Source organism: Centruroides sculpturatus, unplaced genomic scaffold (assembly GCF_000671375.1).
Source record: "Centruroides sculpturatus isolate CEXI.00-Female unplaced genomic scaffold, Cexi_2.0 scaffold1159, whole genome shotgun sequence".
NCBI classification, from domain to species: Eukaryota; Metazoa; Arthropoda; class Arachnida; order Scorpiones; family Buthidae; genus Centruroides; species Centruroides sculpturatus.
The window spans coordinates 196,972-222,454 of record NW_019385414.1 but is presented as its reverse complement, the minus strand read 5'-3'; the positions used below and the strand labels follow the sequence as shown (position 1 = coordinate 222,454).

The following is a 25,483-nucleotide window of genomic DNA, read 5'->3' as shown; positions in this document are numbered from 1 at the left end:
TGTACAGTAGAACCTCTATTATCCGGACCTCCATTATCCGGATTTTCGATTATCCGGATTGTTCAAAATAAACAAAAATTTTATGAATTTACTGATTTTCACTGGGCAAATTATGATACTGTTTATGTACGTAATGGAATGCATAACTTTTTTTGTTTAAACAACGTCTCACCCGGCACAGTGGTCATAAACTCTTAAATATATTTGCGTCGTAATAAAAATATAACTTGACAGACATATATAATAAACTTATTAATTTTTACTTGATATTTATAAATAATTTATTTTTAAATTACATCATTTCTATGACCAAGGGCAGCATAAGGCATGGGCGGCATGGGCGGCATAGGCAACGTGGGCCACCGCCTATGCCTCGCGGTCCGAAGGACCTCGCGCCTCGAAGGTTTATGCATTACTTAAAAGCCGCGAACGCGACGAAAAAATTTTACTTGTAATAAAACGATAAATAGTTTGTCAAATTTATATTCATAAAAATGCAGTTTACAATGTTTTTTATTTTATAAAATCCGTTCTCTTGCGCCACCAGAGGGCCTTTTAAACAATAGGTAGTCTGTTAGCATTGATCAAAAGTAGTCTAAATTCAATACGAACGTTCGTTTTTTGAAAATTTGATCACGATTTAAATACAGTATTTAATTTTAATATTACCGATATGACATCAAAAAGAAAACGTGTTGTATTATCATTAAAACACAAATTAAGGTATTTGTTTCGATTATCCGGATTTTTCCTTATCCGGACTACCTTCATCCCCAATTAGTCCGGATAATAGAGGTTCTACTGTACATATATTTGCACTGATGGTGCAAAATCTTTATTAGGCCGCGGAAAAGGAGCTATATCACGAATTATTGCAATAGCTCCACATATTGAACATTCTCATTGTTGTCTTCATCGTCATTAGTTAGCAGCAAAAAGAATACAAAAAACAGTAAAAGAGCATTTTGGATGAAGCGGTACAGATAATTAATTTTATAAAAAAAATAAATTCAACATTATTTAGTTTATTATGCAAAGAACTATCTAACACACATAACTGTTACGGCTAACGGGAATCTTAGCCAGGTACAAGTTTAAAATGGTGAGTCCGTACTCCAAGGTTCAAATCTATTCTCGGGTATGCATTCGTTCTTCTTCTTGCTTCTCGCACTCGCCGACGTCCTAACAACAAGTGACCAAATCACAAAGTGTCTGAACCTGCGGTTCCTCATGTACTGCGCAGGATTACCCTCGCAACGACTACCGTTTCCGTGGCTAGTGGCTTCTGTCTTACGGGTGTTTATTCATAATTCCACGAAAAATAACTTCGCGCCACTAGCCATTCGACCAAGCACATGTACGGTACAAAGTGTCCGTTACACGGTGGCCTCATCCATTGAGCAGGCCCTCGCAATTTTTGTTATATTCGTGCTAAATTGCATATTTGCATTCATACGAATATGTGTTAAAGTTTTCCTTGACTTAAAGATTATTTTTCAAATATCTTGCATGTTAATAGTCAAGCCTGACTGACCAGTCACCGATTGACCTTCAGAGAAGAGAAAATAATTGAATTCTCATTTTTTTCAAGCTTATAGAATCTTATCAGATAAAATCATCGTTCTCTAAAAGAGAGATTTATTTTTAAGGTAGAAAATAACCTTCACTTGTAATTATTGTATTGATTAATTTAGTAATTTATTTNCACAGTCGACGGGAGCGAGCTGTCGTTGTCCGCTAGAATTGTCGTCGCCCCCGTTCCAGCAGGACCGTATTCGATTTCGCACGGTTCGACAGTAAGAGTCGTCGGCGCAGTCGCAGTGTAAAAATTCGAATCCCAGGAGGGTGGTGGACAGATCGACGATGGATATTCGACACACTTCCGAGCAGTTGTCGGTCAGTCCGTATCTCTCTCGCTCGCAACTGATTCTGTAACTGTGCATGACCAAGCCGCACAGGTGTGTGGCCGTGCACTTGTTCGTCACCTCTTCGCACGTGCTCTGCGCCTGCACGTGAGACGAAAGTACACCGAGAAATAAAAGAGGAGTGGCTTCCAGTAACATATCGACTGTCGAAATCGCCGGTCGGAAAGGAGTAACGCGTAAGTGGAGGATGACGATTTTATATCGCGTTGCTACGTGACGGCGCAAACTCTATGATATTTTGAGATAAACTGCAAATAGGAAATGATGCGACGTTTACTTATTTCCGACTTGACGTTTTATGCATTCCTTTTTTTTTGTAAATTAATTCTCGGAATCAAATACCTTGGTTAATTTCATTCGTAATTTTTCGCATTTAATTAATACTTTTTGACATTTCAATTTTGAATAGAACTAAAAATTCCTCCGAGAATGGAATATCAATTCGAAGCATTTATTAACATTTTTCCTTTAAAAATGTCATCGGTTTTTGTGTTACGGATTATTAACGCCGTAAGCTAATTTATGTCTTCTCTCTCTATTATTGTTATTCTTTACGAAATGCTGATTTTAATAAATAATAATTTAATTTAAAAGTCTGCTATAAAATTTAATATAAATTGATTTAATTATTCTTCGTATTGTAAAAGTAATTAAAAATATATATATAATTTTAATATAAAAGTAATTAAACGAGCGTGTGCGAGTAAAATTTTTAAAAAGTTCCTAAAAAATCGAAAGATAATTTTAAATGTCAAATATGTTTTCTATATTAAAGAATTGTTTTCTATTGCACTATTTCTATGAAACTATTTCTATTCATTTAAAATAATAATCGTCGCTTAAATTTTTGACTAATTCGAGTTTTGTCTTTCGTTGTAGTTTCGCTCCTTGAACTATTTTTGAATCGTGAGGCACTCGCGAAGTTTTTTCAATTGTATAGGAACAATTGTAGAAATATCAGGAATGCCTGACTATTCTACAAGTATGTCTGTAGTTAAGTATAGATAACAGTATGTGCATTATTTAAAATTGTGTATACAGATATTAAGGGGCACTAAAATACGAGAATGTAGATAGGAGTTATTAAGCTTCAAACAGGGTGAACAAACACACACACTAACATACCGAAATTACCCCCGAACTTTCTTACGTTCACATTACGGAGGGTTATATTTTGACCGATCGCCAGAATTTTTCTCTATTATATATAACAACCGGGGAAGTAAAAATATGTGGATTTTAACAATGTTGAGTACAATATACTTGTTATATTCTATACACTTTGTTTAATAATAATATTTAAAAAGATATTTAAAATTACTAAAGCAAAAACTATATTTTTTATATTTAAAACATTATTTATCGAAATAATATTTTGATAAATATTAAATAACTAATTAAAATATCATGAATATTTAAATCTATTGTTAAATGCGAAAAAATCTTACTTAATTCCTTATAAACTAACATCATAAAGAATAATTAAATATATGTAATTAATTATGATGTTTATTAAATAATAAAAGTCATTTTCTATTTACTTTTTATAATTGTTTAACAAGTCGATTTATTTCTTATATTTAATCATATTTTTCGTGTTTAAATACACGTGCCTTTAACGTAAACTTTCATACTTTTTCATATTTCATGTATTATTCAAGAGAAATAACAAAGTAAACATTCGTTGATGTTAACGTTTCTGCATTTAACGAGTTATTTTCAGTAATTTTACGGTAGAAATATTTCAAAATGAGTTTTGTTTTTGAAGTCGTTAGTTTGTTTGTCCGTATACGGCAACGCAAAACATCGGCCATCATCTAACGAGAAGGATGCCTATAAGGAGTACTTTTTACGAAAAAAACGATCCCTATTTCAATGATCCAAACGTAAAAAATGCTGCAAACACATAACTGATGAGTTAGCCACGTGTTTGCACCTTTCCACTTTAGCTTGCGCCAATTATTAGCTGTGTTCGGTAGTTTTATCTACTCTGTCTTTTAAAAATCAATTTTAACATTTATATTTTGTATATTTAAGTACAAATCAAATTAAATATTAAATATTAGATTTCACAGATTTCTTCTCAATAAAAAGTGTTTTTTTCAGATAAAACCTCTGTTAAATATAAAATTATTTAATGTAGTCTTAATGCAGATTTATTGTTTCGTTATATTCTAATACTTATAATAACAAAGAAGGAAATTTGAAACTTTCTCATTTCTTTTCTTTTTCGCTTTAACAAAAGTTTCTCGATACATAGTCTTACGTTATTTACTATTGTCAATACATGGCTACTTTTGTTATTAAACAACGAAACATCAAAAAAAATTAAAATACACTAAGTAAATTGTATGCACGTCATCCTTTATTGTTTATCCTTTCATGTTTCTATTATCATTTTGATAATTTTATGATCGAAAAAATTTTTTTATAAGTTTAGATTCCCATAGATCTTAACTTTAATTCCAAAATTGAAAATTCTATAAAAGTATCTAGAACAGAGAAGAATTGGAAAATTCTAGTTGAAGTTAGTTAGGGGTGAATTATTGGGCTGCAATGTGAAAAATTGTAGAACTATAAACTCGCACTGGCTGTCTGTCCTTTCTTAATCTCGAGAAAGGTGTTACATAGACGAAAGACAAGACCAGACAGGCAAAACATAGGTCCAGGAGAGTCGGATTAAATGTATACGAACTTACGCTTCGAATCGGAAGTGACGTTATTTCGATTGAAATATTTTCTCCCGAACGTAGTTTATATACATGACAGCCATGACTGTATTGTTAACAGGAAAATGTGATGAACAGTGGCGAGACACTACTAAACTTATGTGAATTGTGAGGAGAAATTGACGCCCAGCATTGCCACATTGTTTAGCGAAATAGATTTTATAAGAATATTTGTATTTATAATAAGTTATTATTTCTAACGGAAACTGAATCAGTTTTTGTTTCAAATTGTTTAGTAAACAATATTTATTGTAAAGCTTGCAAAATTATGATAGCTGTTATTATATTTCGTGTACTAATGAGTTACCTATTAAGCCGTTATTATCTGCCCATATAATATTGGCTTAATTATTATATTTATTTAATTAATAACAACACTCTGTTGGTAAGCAAATAATTCGAGTATTAAAAATACACATCGGCTCGAAAATAAAGCTTTAATTATATATTTTTGTCTGAGGTTATTAATCGTATAGAATTTATATAAAAATCATTTGTTTCTTCAAAAACTTTTGATATAAGGAAAAGCTTCATAATTTATGTAGGTGTCTTCATTTTGTTGTTTGTTCCGTCGATGTTTATAATTAAATAAATAAAGATTTTAACAAAGTAAATATAAAAATAGTTCCAATCTACGAAAAATTGCGAAAGAGAATACAAAAAATAAAGCTGGAACAAAGTAATAAAATAGAAGATATATGTAGCACAACGAATGTAGTTTATTCCATACTATGTACTTGTGAAAAGCCGAAAAAATACACAGGAGAAATAAAAAGCAGGAGTAAGACTTAAAGAACACGCCGCCGATTTGAAATAGAGAAAACTAAACTCAGACATTTACGATGATTGCACAATGAATAATTGCAATATTAACAAAGACAAAGAAAGGATTTTACACAAAGAAAAAATTGATACAATAGAAAAGTCAAAAAAAATCATATTAATAAAAATTTACATATAAAAATTACTGAAAACTGTTTAAAGAACATTATAAATAAGTATAAGGAAGTTAATTTTAAGGAAGAAAAATTGTGTATTAATATGTAAATTAGCAGATAGGTTAAAGAAAAACCCGAAAATTCAGTAAAAAAAATGTTATAATCAATATCAATATATATTATAAAGGTAAGTGTACAATGTGCGTGCCGCTAAAACTGAAAAACGAGTCCCGGTACGATTAAGGGAGTTATATGGTGTGAAGAAGGTTCCCGTTTTTACCCGAAGGGCGTGCTGTTGAAGATATAAGGGCTGGAAGTTTCGCCCTCTAGAAATTTCTAGAACATTCCAGAACATTCGAGAGTATTCGGAAGCATTCCACAACATTCCAGAATGTTCCGGGATGTTCTGGAACGTACGGGAACATTCGGAACATCCTAGGTCATCGTGGAACATTCCAGAACCCTCTAGAATATGGTGGAATGTTCTGGAACATTGTGGACCAAAGCCTTTTTTGTATGGGTGGGACTAACCATTGGTGGGAGTATATAAAGCAAGATCCGTCGTGGGTTCGAACGTCAGTTTCTTATCAGTGACGAAGGAAAAACTGAAAAAGTGAAAATTCCATTATTAGAAACGTTTAGAACGTTCGAAATTTTCGACAAACACTTCCAGTTATCCCCAATTCAACAACAGCAAACGAGATCAATACATGCTTAAAAAAAATCACATCTCTGTCCACACATACAAATACTGCGACTAAGAAAAAATATGAGAGTTGAATTCTCGAAAGACGAAACAACAGCACATTTTGCTCAAAACTTTTACAAATAGGCGAAGGCACATATCCCCCCTTGACCAAACGACTGGCCTCATTAAACTCGACAGTGATTTTTGCAACATAGCCACTACCGAAAACAAACCCATCGACCAAATTTATCCAAACATTGTTCACAACTATACCAATCCGGAGTGGCTATTTCAAAGGGCAATTTTGGTAACTAAAAATAACATTGCCGATGATATCAACTTTAATACAGTATTCAAAAGAAAATTCCCGGTGAGGAGAGAATATACAAATCGATCGACACGATGGTAAACGTTGAAGGAAGTGTCAACTTCCATACAGAATTTCTAAACTGTTTGCGAGTACCAGGAATGCCATTACACTACCTTCGACTGAAAATTGGATCTCCGATAATACTACTGTACTCAGAAATCTGAACTCACCAAAACTATGTAACGGAACAAAGATGATCGTCAAACATCTATCGAATAACATCATCGAAGCCGAACTTATGACTGGAAAGGACAAAGGACAAACAGTATTTATCCCCAAAATACCACTGATCTCTACTGAACTGCCATTCCAATTTAAAAGATTGCAATTTCCAATCAAATTACCCTATACCCTGGATAAGAAAATGAAAAATGTTGTTTATAAACAAGTATTGTAAATAGAATATGCTTTCAATAAAAATTTTTAATCTCTTATATTTATAAATTTATTTAAAATATAAATGTATATTTTAAATTATGTAAAATTTATGTAAAAAGTAGAATAAATAAATATTTTTAAAAAACAATATTTTATTATATAAAGGCTTTTAAAAAACAAAAAACAATTTTAATATCTGAACGAGATGAAGAAAAACCTGTTGAAAATTAACATCACCACTGCAGGCTAATTGCTGTTCAGTGCCCTGTAGAGAAATTTTAACTGTAAATATATGTATTTTTAAAAAAGGATGTGTATCAGTTAGCACCTCATTACTAAATGTCTTTAAAGAAAGGAACGTTGCAATTTTTCATTATATAAAAAATTTTGTAATATGGAAAATACATGTTCATATATGCACTTGTTATATGCATATTGCACTGGCTGCTACATTGATGCGTCAATAGTAAGTGGAAGTGCGAGGGAGCAAAACACTGTTCGAGTGTCAAACTATCATTGATGTGCGTGTTCATTCGACAACCGGCCAGATATGAATACATATATTTGCACTGATGGTGCAAAATCTTTATTAGGCCGCGGAAAAGGAGCTATATCACGAATTATTGCAATAGCTCCACATATTGAACATTCTCATTGTTGTCTTCATCGTCATTAGTAAGCAGCAAAAAGAATACAAAAAACAGTAAAAGAGCATTTTAAATGAAGCGGTACAGATAATTAATTTTATAAAAAAAATAAATTCAACATTATTTAGTTTATTATGCAAAGAACTATCTAACACACATAACTGTTACGGCTAACGGGAATCTTAGCCAGGTACAAGTTTAAAATGGTGAGTCCGTACTCCAAGGTTCAAATCTATTCTCGGGTATGCATTCGTTCTTCTTCTTGCTTCTCGCACTCGCCGACGTCCTAACAACAAGTGACCAAATCACAAAGTGTCTGAACCTGCGGTTCCTCATGTACTGCGCAGGATTACCCTCGCAACGACTACCGTTTCCGTGGCTAGTGGCTTCTGTCTTACGGGTGTTTATTCATAATTCCACGAAAAATAACTTCGCGCCACTAGCCATTCGACCAAGCACATGTACGGTACAAAGTGTCCGTTACACGGTGGCCTCATCCATTGAGCAGGCCCTCGCAATTTTTGTTATATTCGTGCTAAATTGCATATTTGCATTCATACGAATATGTGTTAAAGTTTTCCTTGACTTAAAGATTATTTTTCAAATATCTTGCATGTTAATAGTCAAGCCTGACTGACCAGTCACCGATTGACCTTCAGAGAAGAGAAAATAATTGAATTCTCATTTTTTTCAAGCTTATAGAATCTTATCAGATAAAATCATCGTTCTCTAAAAGAGAGATTTATTTTTAAGGTAGAAAATAACCTTCACTTGTAATTATTGTATTGATTAATTTAGTAATTTATTTATAGTTTTTCTTAATAAAGTTAAAAAAAAATTATATATATATATATATATATATATATATAAATAATAGAAGGCCATAATTATACAGGAAGGCAATAATTAAACTGACACTACTAAAAGCTGTCTGTAGTACTAAAAGCTGTCTGTAGTAGTTGTCTGCGTACCATCTAACAACCAAAATCGCACCAAATTTGATACAGAAACAGGAAAAATGTGGCGCTGTGCATTATAGAATGGAGTTAATACGGACAGACATGTGAATAACAAACACTAAACATAAATGGGATCATTGCAATTCATTCGGCACTATCATTTTCCTAGCTTCACCGTTTTTGCTGACGTGTGTACAGCATTCTTTACAGCACAACGTAACATGTCTGAATATCTATCAAAGTGAATTGTTCTTTTAATAACCTTGTGATTCCGTTAAAATAAACGTGCACCCGAAGTAACTCCACAGGTAGAAGTGTCATGGGAAACTGAAAGAAGAACCTAATGACTTTCTTCTCCGATGTCATAGAAGCTGTACCCTGTGGAGCGATGTGGAGCGGTCATAATTTTTTGATGTCGCTGATCACGTTCAGATATAATTGGATAATCTTTAGCAAGACTTTCCATACCGTGCCATAGTAGCTCGTTAAACCAAGGTCGATGCTACTACCAGTAAAATTCACCGAGTTCTGCAAACAATCGCAGTTGCAACTTCTTTATTTGCCTCTTGTCGCACTGGTTTCATTCCTCTACCAGGTCGAACTTGTAACGATCCTTTCACTTAAGGATTGTGGATCATCGATTTCATTGCTTTATTCAACAGCATTATACGCAGTTATGACCAGTTCGAAACTGGCAAAGAGCAATGTATTTACAACGCAACACATTTGTTCTTCAATAAGTCCAATGTCGTGACATCAGACTTACCCAGTTATGCATATTTAACACAAAGCAAACACAGTAGTGAGATTTTGCAAATAAAGTCTGCTCCGAAATGATGAAGCTACTTTCAAATAATGACAGGTAAATTTCATCTCATGTAGCTATATAAGCCTATGTGTGAAAATCAACAGTATACAGTAATGAAATCACCTACAAAATAAGAAAATAAAACAAATTCTCAAACTTTAAATAAGAGCCACAAATAGAAGCCTTTGGCATGAGCTAAATACATGACATGAGGTGAATTAATAAATATGGAGCAGTGAAAAGTTCTTTAACAGGGATGGGCCAGACGTCTGGAGACGCTATTGAGACGATATTAGGACAAAATGAATTAATTCATTAAAGACGACAGCAAGATGGTCGAAGTATTATGGTATAGATGCATTTCGATCGAATGGTATGACAAATTAGCTTTTACCTCTGGTCTTATTATTGCTGTAGTATATCAGCAAGTTTTAGATAGTATTTAATTCCATTTGCAAAAGAAATTGCATAGAAATTTTTCCAATTTTAACAAGATAATGCATCTACTCATAATATAAAATTATCTTGGGAGTAGTTTTTGGCAAATGATATGTCATGGGCTGGTCCCCATGTTCTCCTGATGGTAATGCTATAGAAAACATGTTTGCTAAGATACAAGATGTAACGTGATACATGTTATATGTTGTATGTGAGCAGTAGGGGGCCACTCGGTGAACCCTAATGACCACTTAATCTGCACGGGTTGGGAAGACCCGTACTCGGTTGTCGGATGGCATAGGAGGGCTAAAGATATGAGTGGGGAGGAGTCGGAAGTCGTGACCAGGTGTCCAATTGACTACACAGGTTTAAATAAATAACACATTTAATAAACAAATAAGAGATTATACATATCAAAGACAATAAATATAACGCACGCGTAATATAATAAAAATGTATCCTATATTCTAACCTAACCTAATGCTAAAGATCGAAAGAGTCCTCACGTTGGAGAGAGATAATTATGGCAAGGGTTTACCTCGTACGAAACGCTTTCTTATTATAGGGCGTTGATGAAACATTCTGTGATCGTCGTCTTCTAATCGAAGTGCCCTTGGACAGCTATGTGGAGCGATGTCTTTTGAAGACCGTTCGGCTAAGTCCGGTTACGGTGTGTGCTCCGTTGCTCCTAATCTGTAGAGTCCTTCCAGGCTCGGAGGGTTTTTCTGTTAACCTGTTCGAGGAGTAATTCCGGCATATGTGGAGAGAGTAGAAAATATTCAAAGTCTTTTTACCTTGTCTGGAGCGGCGATTATGAGCTTCGTTGGAAGAGTCCGCTTCGTTGTCTCTTCCCTGACGATCGCCGTCGAGGTGTCAGATCGTTCCCCTTTTACACCCATTAGCGTGGGAAAAATCTGGGATCTCGTTGACGTATTTCCCTCGTCGTAGAAAAATTCATTACCTTATTTCAGTGTTTTTCAACCTTTTTCATTGAGTGGCACACCTAATTGAAAAATAACAAATCGTGACACCCTTGACCAGCGGCGGATCTACAATCTGAATAAGGGGGGACTAATGGGCCAGATGAATTTTTTGCAAAAACGAATATTACGCGCAACGCAAAAGTGTTTCTACGTGTTCAAAATCAAAATTTAAGTTCATTGAATTTTATCGAAATACCTACATGTAAAATAATAGTCTCGCTATTGTTTTATAAATATACTGATAGTTTTATTATCAAATATATCATCATTTTATATTATCATTTTATTGATAAACAATTTTTCTTAAGTTTTTTTATACTATTTTAATGCATATATAAAATAAATATTTCCTTACTTTTTTCTTATCCTTTTCATATCAAATTTAAAAAATTAAATTAAAAGAATAATAAAAATTGTTTATTTGTCATACTATGAAAATACACTACTTTGTGATTGAATACATAAATATGCACCTACTTTGTGATTGAAACCACACGCTTTTCAAAGTACAATGCAACGCTTTTTAAAGTATATACAAGACACAAATGTCCAAATCGTTCTTCTCTGGTGGTTGGCCCGGTACTGGGACTGGGAACGTGAAGGCCAAGCAATGTGGCTTGAGCGAACTCGTGACAGGTCATGCGTACACGTAGCGTAGAACATTACATTAACATTAGATTAGTCATAGTTTCTTTGCTTACTAGATATCTCGTAGCAAAATAGAACTGACAATGAGTTATCTTGAACTACACTTAAGCAAATTTCCAAGAAAATGTCTAAAGGCTCTAAACTTTGCGACACCCCAATCGTGGCGCCGTGGCACCCTAAGGTGCTGCGGCACCCCGGTTGAAAAACACTGCCTTATTTGGTCATTTGTCGTCGGGTCGCTCGGACTTATGAGGGGGTTACGGGACATCGTGGTCCCTCGTCGATGACCTTGATGACTAACCTCTCTGCCTCGTCATACGTTTTTCTGTAGCCTATTGGATATTTATTTAAACGACGCAGTTATCTCGTAAGCAAGCGATCCCCTGGAAGGGGTGGTCCCTCTTCGGACGACGAAAGTCACCCTCGCTTACTACGCAGTTAGTGTGAAAATAAAAAATAGCGTCCGTATTCTCACATTGTATTTTAATAAATAAAGTATATAGAAATGGGAAGCAATAGACATCAGTGGAATTATTAAAATGGCATTAAAACTAATGCTTGGCACAAAATCACAAATAAAAAAGATGAAAAATTCTTAGCAAAACAATGCCACTATTGTAGAGCTATAAATTCCCACCGTCATGTCTGTCAGACCTTGCATAATGTCAAGATAAAATTTAGACGAAATCCAAGACAAGAAGGTGGAAAGAGAAGGAGTAGTAAGCCTCAATTAACTACACAGAAACTTCCGATCTAAAACGGAAGTAGGTGAATTCAATTTAAACATTTTCTCCTAAATGGTGTTAGATAACCGGCACTATTTCTAATAGAAAAAGTATGATATACAAAGGCAAGCCATTACTAATTTGAGGTGGAGAGCATATATACCAAATTAAATACATAAAAAATATGATAAAAATTTCAGCCCGGCACTATGACCATGTCACAATATATAATTGCTCGTTGTGTATTTAAAGATACGAAATCATTTGTTATTTGTGAAAAATTCATACGTAATTCTTCCTAAGATAGAAATAATAAAAAAATATATTTAAATATAGATTAAAATATGTAGTTAAATATGATATTTTTGCTATTTATTTTTATAGATTTTAAAGAATTCTAATTAATTTTATTGTTGTTTAAATACACGTGTATTTAACATGAATTTATAACAGTCTGTGACACTTGAATAGAGTGTGAAGTATATTAAATTAGTTTCATTTATTGAAGTGAACGTTAAAAAGAGATTAAGAATTAATGCAGTTATACTGCTAATCGTTTTCAATATCATTATTTTTTGTTTTAATTGTCTTAGGGAGTTTAAAATCAAAAACGAAAATACAGGATTAATTGCAAACGTCAGTTATTTTTTTTATTTTTTAAACAGTTAATATTTATACAGGTAACTCCCGTATAACACGGCACTTCTATAGCACGGATTCACTCTAACGCGGTTCGAGAATTGGGTAAAACCCTCGTACAACATAAAATGTAATAAACTTTTATACCTTCGCCTAACTCCGCACAAGCATTCTAATTGTTTTCGTAGCTACTTTGAATGCTCTTTCAACAAATAATCCATTTAATAGTTAAATTTTACAATTGGCACCCTTCTTTTGTTTCTAAAATCTCATTATAGAATTATAGTTTCCACACGATGCTATCGATAGTGCGGGCTCCGCCATCTTTCTTTCACCGTCGTTCCTAAATGCCTACAAACAGAAGCGCACTCCCGTTGCAGAGCGACCGCTATTAACGAACGCCCCCACAAACTGTTACCAGTTGATGATACTCATGCTGAAATTATCATATAGGATGAATAATCCTCTGTTAAAATATTTACTTAAATAACAAATAAGTATTTTACCTATGAAAAAAATGAATAATAAATCCGATTTAAATAAGGATTTAACAACATGTGTTTTTAATTTTTGGAACCAAACCCCCTTTTCACACTAATTCTTTGTTTCGTATAACACGGATTCGCATAACACGGCAATTTTTTGGAACGTAAGTCCCATGTTATACGGGGGTTACCTGTACATATACGTTTTGAACATTTACTAATTAGTCTAGAAATCCGTATTGAGTCATTACTTTACCGAACATTCGGTAAAGTAGTTGAATAATAAGAAAATATACAGTATATAGCACATTGATTTATTGCAAGATAAATTCTTGGATAAAATTACAAATTATAGTATGAACAAAAATGCCATCGAATTATCGAAAAATAACAGATTTAATATATAAACTTGATAAATACTCCTAATAAATCAGGTCCAAAATATAACCACCCATAACTACTGTATATTTATAAATACAAAGCTTAGACAAATATGAATTTTAATTTGTAAATAGAATAAAAACTGTTTTCCCATCCGTACATGGTAATCGTTCGTTTTATCGTGTATGACATCCAAAAATTAAAATGGAACAACACATCCTCATACAATCTAGACCATGCACTCTTCTGTCATCTCTTTGCATTTGCAAAAAAAAATATCTTGGCCGAAAAAAATGTGAAATTAATTAGGATATGACATATACTATTTCAGAGTAGCCACACCTAAAAACAGAAAAAATATTCCTCTGGGTCATCCACAATCTGGTTTGAGATGCACTTACTCCGACGATCCATCTCGACCGTGCATCTCAAATCAGGGAGATTACGTTGAAAACTACAGATAAGTTTACTTTAATTCAGTAAGTGGATCGCGATTTTTTTCCATTTACAGAATATCCCTAACCTTATTTAAGCTAACTTTATGTTTGCCTAAACTTCGTATTCTCTAATTTAATTTAGAAATTGAGTTTCCAATGTTTATATATTAGTAATAAAAACTTCACACAACGTATATAAGTCTATTATATCGACATAAAATTCAGCCCATTAAATCATTTTATTTTTCAGAAGTAATAATGATAATGTCATACGCATATGCCTTAAAACCTCACCGCCGTTCAATATACATTCTTATTCCATATTTTGATCGCAGAACGATATCTGAACTTTCGAACATTTTGTCGCGAGGATTCACTGAATAAACTTTAAAATTTCGAATGACGTTGGCCAGGACAGTCTTCATCTCCATCGTGGCGAATTTTTGACCTACGAAAATTACATTTTAGTAAAAATACGATAATTGTTTTTAGAATGGATTAATTTTTCTCACCGATGCAATTACGTGGACCGGCAGAAAAAGGTAAAAATGCGTACGGATGACGTTTCTGGAAATTCTCTGGAAGAAATCGATCCGGATGGAAAATTTCTGGATTCTCGTAGACGGTCGGATTGTGATGAAGTGCGTGAATATTTATCATAATGGAAGAGTTTGGTGGTAATATAATGTCTCCTGCAAGACCAAAATACACTACATGTTGTTATACATTCATAAATTCTTAAAATTAATACATGCTATATACAATTGCATATACGAGTACATTCATTTTTAGAATACTTGCCTACTTTCATTTCTGAAATGTTTCTTCTGATAATTAATGGAACAGGTGGATAAATTCTGTTCGATTCCTAAAATGATAAAAATCCAGCAACGAGTTACCTAACTTTCCAGGCAAGAAATATTTTAAACAAGAAACATATTAGCAATACTTTCAAAAATTGTGTGGCGTCATTCGTTACGAGATATTATTTGAAAAATTAACTATCGTATTATTAATTACAAGAAAACGGCAAAAGGCTTAGTTTTCAATGTAGACATGAGTTATTATTTGGTAAAGTAAAAATTTCCACCAGTAATCGAAATGTTTTTCTTGAAAATTTCTACGAACATTCTGCCATTTTTAAGCTTAAAACTGTAAGAAAAAAATCGTGCTTTACTTACATGCTAACATCTAAAAACACAAAAAAATGTCCAACTTTTTTGCGATTTTCGACGTTTCGAAATCTCCCGAGTCCAAAAGAATAAAACTCTTGTAAATCATTATTGACTAATTGTCATACTTCTCCTCTATTATATATCAGCCGAAAGAGTGAAATATATGGTTCTAAGCCTATTCTTTTACGAAAAACGTTTACAAGAAACCAACTACAATAATACCTTAATTACACATTCCAAGTAATTCATCTTTCTTAAGTCTTCTGTATTTATCATTCTATCTTCCTCTTCAGCGAAAATCCCTTTCAATTCTTCAAACACCTTTTCTTGAATGTCTTGATGCAATCCTAAAAAATATAAAGTCCAGCCGATACCCACGGTTACGGTATGGAATCCCTAATTTGAAAATTAGAAAAGCGTAAAAATAAATAAAAAGATTTATAACTTTTTCGTTCGAAGTGAATATTATTATTTACAGCAATCATAAATGTGTCGACTTCCTCTTTGACATCTTTTTCAGAAAGAGTTCCATCTGTCAGGTGATGAAACAGAAGCAAATCCAGAAAAGCTCTTTTCTTCTTTATTCCTAAAGTCTTTTCCTCTCCTTGAAAATCATCCATGTGTTGAATTCGTTTGATTAATTCTGTTCTTTCTTTGATTACCTGAAAAATAATTCGAAAATTAAATTTTATGGATTTGATAGAGTGAATCGAAGGCTTACCTTTAAGTGAAGTTGATGAACTATTCTTCTACACTTCTTGATGACTTTTATCAATGGGTAGAAGTAAGAGAAAGGACGTAACCAAAACCAAGGTTGCATAAATAAATCAGCAAACTTTGATGTAACCCTATATTTTAAAATGTAAATAAAGATTGTAAGGAATTTTTAAACTGTTTTCCCCCTAATACGATTAAAAAAGCCTTTATCGTTATGCTCATAGAGGATGGAACTGGTCCCACAATGAGGTATGAAGTGCTACGAATCTCAGCAAAATATCCCGAAAAATCTATGGGTTTTATCGATAACATACAGCATAGCAGCAGCGGACAAATCTTTCTGATCACAAATATGTCAACCTCGTTCTATATTGTAGCAGTCTTTTATATATTCTGTGTGAACCGAGGTGATAGAGCGCCGAGCTTGTACCCACTTATCGGCTTCTTTGTCAGAGATGGTCTATGTGGTAAACGAATAGAAGGGTGAGCGAGGTCATGACATGGTGTCGGCCGTACTCAAGAAGGACATATAATTAACCATGAAATATACTACAAAAACGAATAGATACAAAAGATGAAAATAGTCAAAAATTCTAGGTGGCGACAATGATTACTTCGTTCTTGTTGATAGACCGTCTAAGTTCTAGACCTTTATCTGTCCTAATATTCTCTAAGTTAACTAACCTTAATCTTGCTTAAAAGTGAGACGAGAGACTCGACAGAGAGAGAGAGAGAGAGAGAGAGAGAGGGAGAGGGAGAGAGGGAGGGAGGGAGGGTGAGAGAGTGTGTGTCTAAATAATAGTCTAAAATAATGCCTCTTGGTTCCGATCTCTTCATACGGGAGGTTGGCGAAACGTCTCCGATCGGCGAGTTGACCATTGGCGATTATGGCGAGGTAGCGACGGACAGTATGGCGTTATGGGTCTGATAATATCCGCCCCGGTGTCCGTGTCCAAGCCCCTTTTATAACCGTCTTCGGCAGAGCTGACTAATGCTAGGTATGATGCAACCCAGTGGCGTAGCGTGGATGTCAGCCGCCCGGGGCAAAGAAAAAATTCGCCGCCTTCTTATTTAATTATCTTAATTTAAAAGACTAAAACTCAGTTTCGTCACAGAATAAATAATGAAAAATTCCGTGCTAGTGTTGCCACCTTTTTAAAATCGCTGACCCGGACGGCAGGTGAGGTTTGTTCTAACAGAAGTTCCTATCATTTTGCAATGCGAAGAATAATTTGCAGTGCATGCCGGTTCTAAGTCAGTTACAGTTAGCGACTAGGGAAACATGGATAGGAGTAACGCAAGCGCTCTATTAAATATTGGAGATGTACATGATTACGAATGAATCGTACAAGGAAAAAAAAGGTCGACAGGTTGCGCACGATATCCCCGGACGGCGAGTCGAATGGTAACACTATTCCGTGCTCATTTCAATCGGTTCGAATCGTAGGTGTTCGAAAGTATGAAATAAAATGGTTCAAATTCTTACAAGATATTATTATTGTTTATTGTCAAATTTTGCTGCCCCCTAAAACGTAATTTTGCCGCACCCTAAAAAGTGCCGCCGCCACCTACGCTACGCTACTGATGCAACCCGTTCTAAGTTTGATTTGTGTCTGAGTTTTGTTTATGTTAATTGTTGTTTATGTTATTACCTCTTTTTATCCATTATGATTATTCATTCTACCTCATAAATTTTATACCAGATGTCAAACCAACTGAATTAATTGCTGGAGGTGACTAAAGTCAGAGTTTGTCTTGCAACCTCAGTAATAATTGTTCCTTATATGGCCCTCTTGCTCGGCTTTATCGTTCACAAAATCGGAAAAAAGTAGGAAGTGTGTGGGTTTTGTTTTTCCCTTTTCGACTTGATTTTTTGATCCGATTTCTACGTCTTAAAAATTATATTCTTAAGTTATTTAATTAATTTTTTCTAATTACTTCATTTGTGTGTTTCACTCCCCCTCCAGATTCTCACATTACGTTCAAAGTCCTACTCTATTTATTTATACACTAGTGGAATAGAAACACCCTGACCCCAAATCTTAAATAATAATGGTTTCAAAAATATAAAGAGCCCAAAACAGAGTCTAAAAGAGTCGCAGTTTTCCCTTCCTAAATGCTTGTAAGGGATAAGGACAATCCCAGAGCCGGATCTAAGTTTTTCGGTGCCTAGAGCTTATTGAATAGGGCTCCTTACAAGAAAACAGTCCAATGCGGCTCTGTTTACAATAAAACAAATAATACTCTAAATTATTATATTATTAATATTAACTATTTTTTAATATACGATAAGTGCTCATTGTTAATAAAAACGTATTAAAAATTGATGATAATAATTCAATTATTGTGGGCCTTCGACACTTGGGGGAAGGGGTTAAGCCCTATTCGTCCCTATGCAAAGGAATTTACCTTTTCGTTTCGTTAGTATCATTTCTCGAAAAGGCGTGATCTCGAATACCTTTCGGTCCCGGTGACATATCAATACTATATAATTAATTTCTGATTAATTAAGTCATATTCACGAAATTTACTTGTAATTTTAGTCACTTACCGTTCGACAGCTTGTACATATTCGGTGTTGGAATCATCTTGAGCGTTTATATGAATCCCCATTGCAGATTCTGTCAAATAAAATTAAATATATACCATTGTTTACAGAAATATAATTACTGAAATATAATCTCACCCGCAATTACATCCAAAGTGCAACGTGAAGTTAATTGAATTATGTCAAACACCTCGGATTCACGTTTATTTTTTAATTTCTGCACAAAAGTTTCCGACTTTCTATAAAAGATTTCTTGGAAATCTTCGAGAATTCGAAAGTGAAATGCAGGATTTAACATCTTTCTTCGTGTCTTCCATTTGTTGTAAGAGCTGTTTTTAATAACAAAAAATGAGAAATTTTGGAAAACAACAAAATATTAGTGAATAAAAATTTTTAAAATAACTTTTTGGCTCTTATTACCTAGTAATGAGTCCTGTTCCGATTAAAAAACGGAACTTATTATAAAAGGTATCTTTGTTAATCGTGTTATAACTTTTCAATACTTTCTGCAAGCAAATAAACGACAGCAAATTAAATACAGACATTTGTGCAGAATAAATTAAAGAACTAATTCCTACTTCAATTGTTTCGGGATGAGAAAACAGAAAATAATTACTTCCGTTGACAGAAATTTTTATCGCTTTTTCCTTTGGATTTATCAAGCAAAATCCTTCTAACATTTGAAGAAGATCTTTAACAACACAAAATAAATCAACGTCAATTCAGAAATTATATTGTAATAATTATTATTTGATTAATTATTTAAATCAACTTACACACGTCAATAAACTTTTTATAGTTTAGTGCTTTACTAGGACAAAAGATTAAATTCCATAATAATTGATACGTGAGGAATCTGAAATGTGTTTGTCTTCCTTCATTCGCTTTCGTCTGGCATTTCCAGCTCTTAACCGAGAGGTAAACAAAGATTAAAAACACTGCGACTAATGCAAATACGAATTGCTTTTCGAACAATATTTCCATTTTCGTTCTTGTTGCTGTTATATTATAACAATTTCTTAATCACCAATTGCGAATAATTAACAATTAAATGCATTAAAGCATAAATAATTAAAATGTTACATGGTTAAAACATTTTAATTTTATTTTAATAATCTAAATTGACAAATTGATTCAGTAGACTTATATTAGCTTACACTCGGTGCATATTCTAACATACAACTGGACAAAGCCCGTGTAATAAGCATTTTAAGTTGTGTAGTGAGAATCCTATATTTAGCAGTAATTAATTGTTCGATTCCAAGTTTTATAAGTATTTTTTCCTGTTTATGTTAAGGTTAAAAAACAGAAAGATAAGAAAAAATAGAAATAAAAAATGATTTTCTAATAAATATAGAAAACATCAGTCTATTAAATTGTATGGCAGACATTTTATATATGTTTAGTAGATCTGCAAAGTGATACTAGAAATTAAAAAAGAGAAACAATTAATTTATTAAAGAAACGTATTTACTTCATTGGGATGTTGGATCAATGCTGTTCGCCCGCCATCAGATTAGTAGTAATGCAGAAAACAAAAAATTTAACACTGAAAGGAGTAATGATTAAAATACGTTTGACAAAAGAGACTCTTTGATAATTTTTTTAAACGATAAATTTAAGTCTACAAAAATATAACAGATTTTAAGAACCTTTTTTTTTTTGTTGTTTAGAATTCATCACATGTTAAGAAAGTTTATAATATTTTACGGAGAACGTGGATCTTTTTCAATTAGGAATGACATGTGCTGAACTTCTAGAGCATTCATGAGTACAGAGAACTGTTTAAGTGCTATTATACTGAGCATTTTATGGGAAAACGAAACTGAGCTCTACGTCGTAAGTTTTATTGTTCAGATTGATACAAATCACGTATATGCTGACCTGCTTGTAACGTTATGTCTAAAGCAATTTGAAAGCCATTTATCAATCTTTGTGGTGTGATATTTAGTCCATGAACAAAAAAAGACTCTATTTGCGACTCTTATTAAGAATGGGGATGTTTGTTTCATTTTCTTATTTTGTAGATGATTTGAAAATTCTGTATACCGTTGATTTTGACACAAGAATGGCTTCCACAATGTAATTATTATTCCTTTATTAGAGTTATGTCATTACTTCACTGTGGCTCTATTATTTAGGAACAGACTGTATGTCCAAAAACTCACGTTTACTGGCGTGCATGTGATTTAAACTTAAAAAAGGCAAACTTACAATAGACCCATAGTCTTTTGAAGCGAATTTTGGCTTCCAATATCTAAACTCATAGATCGAATTTCAAAAATCTCATAGTCCACTGTCTCAACTGGCAAAATGAGAAAGGTGTCAACAAGAGAAATTTTAAATAGAAGAAAACTAAATAATTGCAATTAAAGTAATTTCTATCAACCAAACACTTAACATTGCTCCACGGGACTGCAAATTTACTATGAATTAATGCGGTTTCTTGTATCAGATAATGTCATAATAGACTTTGGCCTTAGGGGTGCAATTGAAGTAACATCAAAGAAACAAAAGATCGTTGATAGAAAGCGGAAAATACTACTTCAATATTGGTGTATAGTAACGTGTAGCAAACGATGTCAAGAATATTATACTACAGATTCACCATCTTCCATCAGTCGCGCAAACAATAGAACATTCGTACCGATACACAACTATTTTAGGGAATTTCTTTTTCTTATAGATTGAAAAGAATCGTTTTTGTTTTAAGGCCTAGCTGCAGAGATTGTATAATACATTTAATAAAGATAAATAAATGTGAAAAATATAAAACTAAATTAACTTCTTACTTACGTACACACTTTTGTTTTTGTAATTCTTTCAATACTATCGATCAGTATATTTATCTTCGTTAGAATTTCCGTTGATGCTGCATATATATCCTCGTTAACATAACAAGTGAAGGCTATTTTCTATCTTAAAAATAAATCTCTCTTTTAGAGAACGAGGATTTTATCTGATAAGATTCCATAATCTTGAAAGAAATGAGATTTCAAGTATTTTCTCTTCTCTGAAGGTTAATCGGTGCGTGGTCAGTCAGGCTTGACTAATAACACGCAATTCATTTTTAAAATAATCCTTAAATTAAGGAAAACTTTAACACATATTCGTCGAAATGAAAATTAGCACGAATACAACGAAAATTGCGAGGGCCGTTGAATGGGTGAGACCACTGTCGCAACTGGCAAAATTAGAAATGTGTCAGAACGGGTAATTTTCAATAGAAAAAAACAATAAATAAATCAAATGAGGTCGTGTGTATCCACTGTAAACTTTATAAATAGTTCATACAATACTGTCATTTTTGTACAGCGGAATACTATATAAGGTTTTCAACATTGCATGGCTTTGAACATTGCTTTTCTTTTGAAACTCGATTTTCTTTGGGCAGAGAGTTAAAGTGCATAAGTCATCGACACAAATAGGTTCTTTTTGAAATATAAAATCTTCTAATAAAATATTTTAACCGGGATATAATTAAAAACTTTAAAAATTAACAAATAAATTTGTCCTTGGACCTAAGTGTATGTGTCCTTTCTAGTTATCCTTTCGAACACCTTCAAGAAATAAAAACTTCATCACCGGAGACGATCCTTTTTTGAGGCTACTATTTTTGACCGAATGCCTTTTGAGATTAACGTCATTAATTATTCGTGTTGTGAAATTAATCTCTCGAAATTTCTGCTGTTTTTAATTACTTTTCTATGAACAAAGATTAATTGTTATCAGAAAAGTTTTTCTTTAGATTGAAAAAGTTTTTCATATTCTATTGTTTAAACCAGTGGTTTTTAATTAGTAGTACGCGTACCCTTGGGGGTACGCAAAATTGCGTGAAGGGGTACGCGTGGCAATCTAAAATCGGTCGATTTAAAATTTAAATGCATGAGATAAAGCAATCAAATAAATAACACAGGTCTTCAAAAAAATTTTTTTCCAGCTGCATGGAATATTTTTGCTAAATTATATGTTTTAAAGATCACAGATTCTAAAACTAACTTCCATTACATCCCATCATGTAAAGGTTTTTGCAAAATAAAAACAAATTTTTGATAAAACTCTTATAATATATTTAGTTCATTGTAATAAATATTTTCTTACAACTAATCAACAAATTGTTTCTGATATTTATACACAATTTTAGGTCTACTCTTTTTTCTTACGAAACCTTTTCTTCTTTTTGATGCTTCTCCAAACTCGTTTCCAATTTCCTTCTCTGGCTTCTGGATTGAGCATTCAACAGTAGTCAGCTAACGTATTGACATCCAATTTTTCTTTTCACGTCTCTCGATATTATGGACATCCTGGTGAAATCTTTCACTCTGTTCTTCATTGTAGGCCCCAAGTTTTCGGGAAAATAGTCAATATGGGAGTGTAAGAAATGAACTTTTAAGCTATCTCGCATCCTCGAAATTCATACGCTGCTGCCAGCATGCGTTGTACAATGGTTTGTAGTCAGGGTCCTTAGTATTCCCCAAAAACTTATGCACTACATTCTTGAAAGAGTCCCACGCTTCTTTTTCGTTTTCTCCTATTGTTTCCAGAAATCTGCTTATTCTCCATCTCCAAGTTTCAATTTGAAATATGCAAATAAACTTTTTCACAAACTCACTTATGTTTCTTTGTTAACTTTTCACTGTGTATTCACCACAAACATAACAGAAGCTGTCGGGAGAAATTACGCAATTTCTGCGAGCCATATTTCAGAAATAAAAATACAAGCACAGTAGCGTTCGAATGCTGGATATAAACTGAGTGTAGCATTAGATGGCCAGCGAGATACTGAACTTATTTAGCTTCTTGAAACACGATCTAATTCAACAGCGAGTTGTTTATATTTATTCCTAGTATCCCAGAAAACATATCGAAACATGCTTAACCTTACCAATAATATTTCTCACTATCAAATTTTTACCTGTTTCTATACGATCATGCGACCTTCCTCCTAACGCTAAAACTACTTAACCCAGTTCCCCCTACCACTACTCTCTTCAATCATTAACATTTTTATTTATTTATTACCAAGTCCAGTTATAATTGATAGAATTAATGTGAGAAGTCTTCGTTTTAAGGCTATATTTTAAATAAAAAGAAAAGAATAGTAAATTTTAAGTTAACTAGGAATTTTACGCTAAATACAAACAAAAACTTGAGTGTAACAAATAAATTGACGAAATGGAATTTTTTTCGTATTTTTTTCGTTTTTATCAAGTTGAAATTCGTAAGAAAATGTATAAAAATCCTATGCAGTATTTTACTTGCAGACCTGTTTAATGGGTGGACCATCAAAAATTCGGAAATTTTCAACACGATGTCGAATGCGCAAATTCGTTTATGTATAACTAAAAATATTCTCGAAATTTCATCAAAAAAATGCATTTGTGACGATACCTAAATGAAATTCTTATGCAAGAAACAAAAATTGTACAGTTATCATTATTATCGTGTCAGCGAAGCGGCAATAAAATTTTTTCTACCATTTTGCACGACATATTTCTGCGAGAGCGGATTTTCGGCCGTGATAAACATGAATCGTCACCGACTTCGACTCGAAAATGACTAGAGACTGAAGCTGACCAAAAACCAACCAGATTTTACAAAGTTGCGCAAAGAAAATCGTGCACATTTGTCGCATTAAAATTAAATAACCTTATGTTATTTTCATTATTATTAGAATCGTATTTTAAAGGTAATAAATGTAAAACAAAACTTATTTTTTTATCACTAGCTGTCTACCCACGGCTTCGCCCGCGTTATATCGAATTTTCTCGAGGGAGTAAGATATTTTCTCGCAGTAAAATGTAGCCTATATCCATCTCCAACGTGTAAGCTATCTCTGTGCCATATTTTATTAAAACCTGTTCGGCAGTTTAGACGTGAAAAGGTAACAGACAGACATACAGAATTATCTATGAATTTATATTAGTATGGACTAATATTAATTTCTGCTATAAGGGGTACGCGAGTTTGAGCTCTTTCTTAAAGTGGTACGCAGGAAAAAGTAATTGCGAACCACTGGTTTAAACGAATGCATTAATTGTCTTACATTCATATTGTTTTCATTTTCCTGGTTTACTTAGAAAATTCAGTCAAAATATTTCTTTGAAAAGAGGAAAAATGTCAACATTTACTGATAACTGGTATTAATTAATGTAATATTTGTCTTAAACAGGAAAGTTGTATAAACTATTATTTTATAGAAATATGACTCAAGTTTACAGGTATATAGAATAAAAAATCAATCTTAAAAATACAAAACAAAAAGTGTATGCAGGTGACAGTAAACCCGATTCCCTTTTGTTAAATACGTTGAATTCGCAGACCGTCATCCGTAATGAACCTCATTCACCCAACATTTTATGTATTTCTTCCAACGTATTATTATATCATATCATGCTATAAAAATTACACTGTACACAACAAGTGCACATTCACTGTACAACACAACTGCATGCATATCCACTCAAACTTTCCTCACTCGTTGCCATTACCTCGTCCTCAAATATTTATACGGATCGACTCTGATGTTGGCATTAACCTAATTACAAATTATTACAGATTTGTTTATCGTGGACCTGGGTTTAAAAGTTTCTACATCTGATAATTTGCCAAAAATAGATTTATTGATGGTGGAATTGACTATTGAAGATAATTCAAATTTTACTAGGTATTTTCTGGAAAAAGAAACAAGCTGTTTCTCCTATTTCTGCTCGATTCACAAACACAGATATGGTGTTAAAATAAAATTTGTGATGATGATGCGATGTAAATTGATGGCAGTCGCAAACTCCATTGGCGCATGGTGCGTGTGACCAGTTTAAATAGGCAATCGGCTCACAGACTTTACATGGCAAATTTTGACCTC

The 25,483-nt window shown here is 33.1% G+C and overlaps 1 protein-coding gene across 1 annotated transcript; it reads right to left on the bottom strand.

Moving 5' to 3' along the window:
• Positions 1-13,912: 13,912 nt before the first annotated feature.
• On the bottom strand, positions 13,913-19,599 carry LOC111638734 (cytochrome P450 4C1-like). The gene is made up of 11 exons (XM_023384485.1): positions 19,395-19,599; positions 19,197-19,309; positions 19,039-19,124; positions 18,757-18,947; positions 18,622-18,691; positions 16,075-16,201; positions 15,830-16,015; positions 15,576-15,749; positions 14,980-15,046; positions 14,691-14,870; positions 13,913-14,626 (listed from the first exon to the last, which is right to left on the bottom strand). The coding sequence occupies exons 2-11, from the start codon at positions 19,296-19,298 to the stop codon at positions 14,469-14,471; spliced, it is 1,341 nt and encodes a 446-aa protein (XP_023240253.1). The 5' UTR covers positions 19,299-19,309; positions 19,395-19,599; the 3' UTR covers positions 13,913-14,468.
• Positions 19,600-25,483: the final 5,884 nt, after the last annotated feature.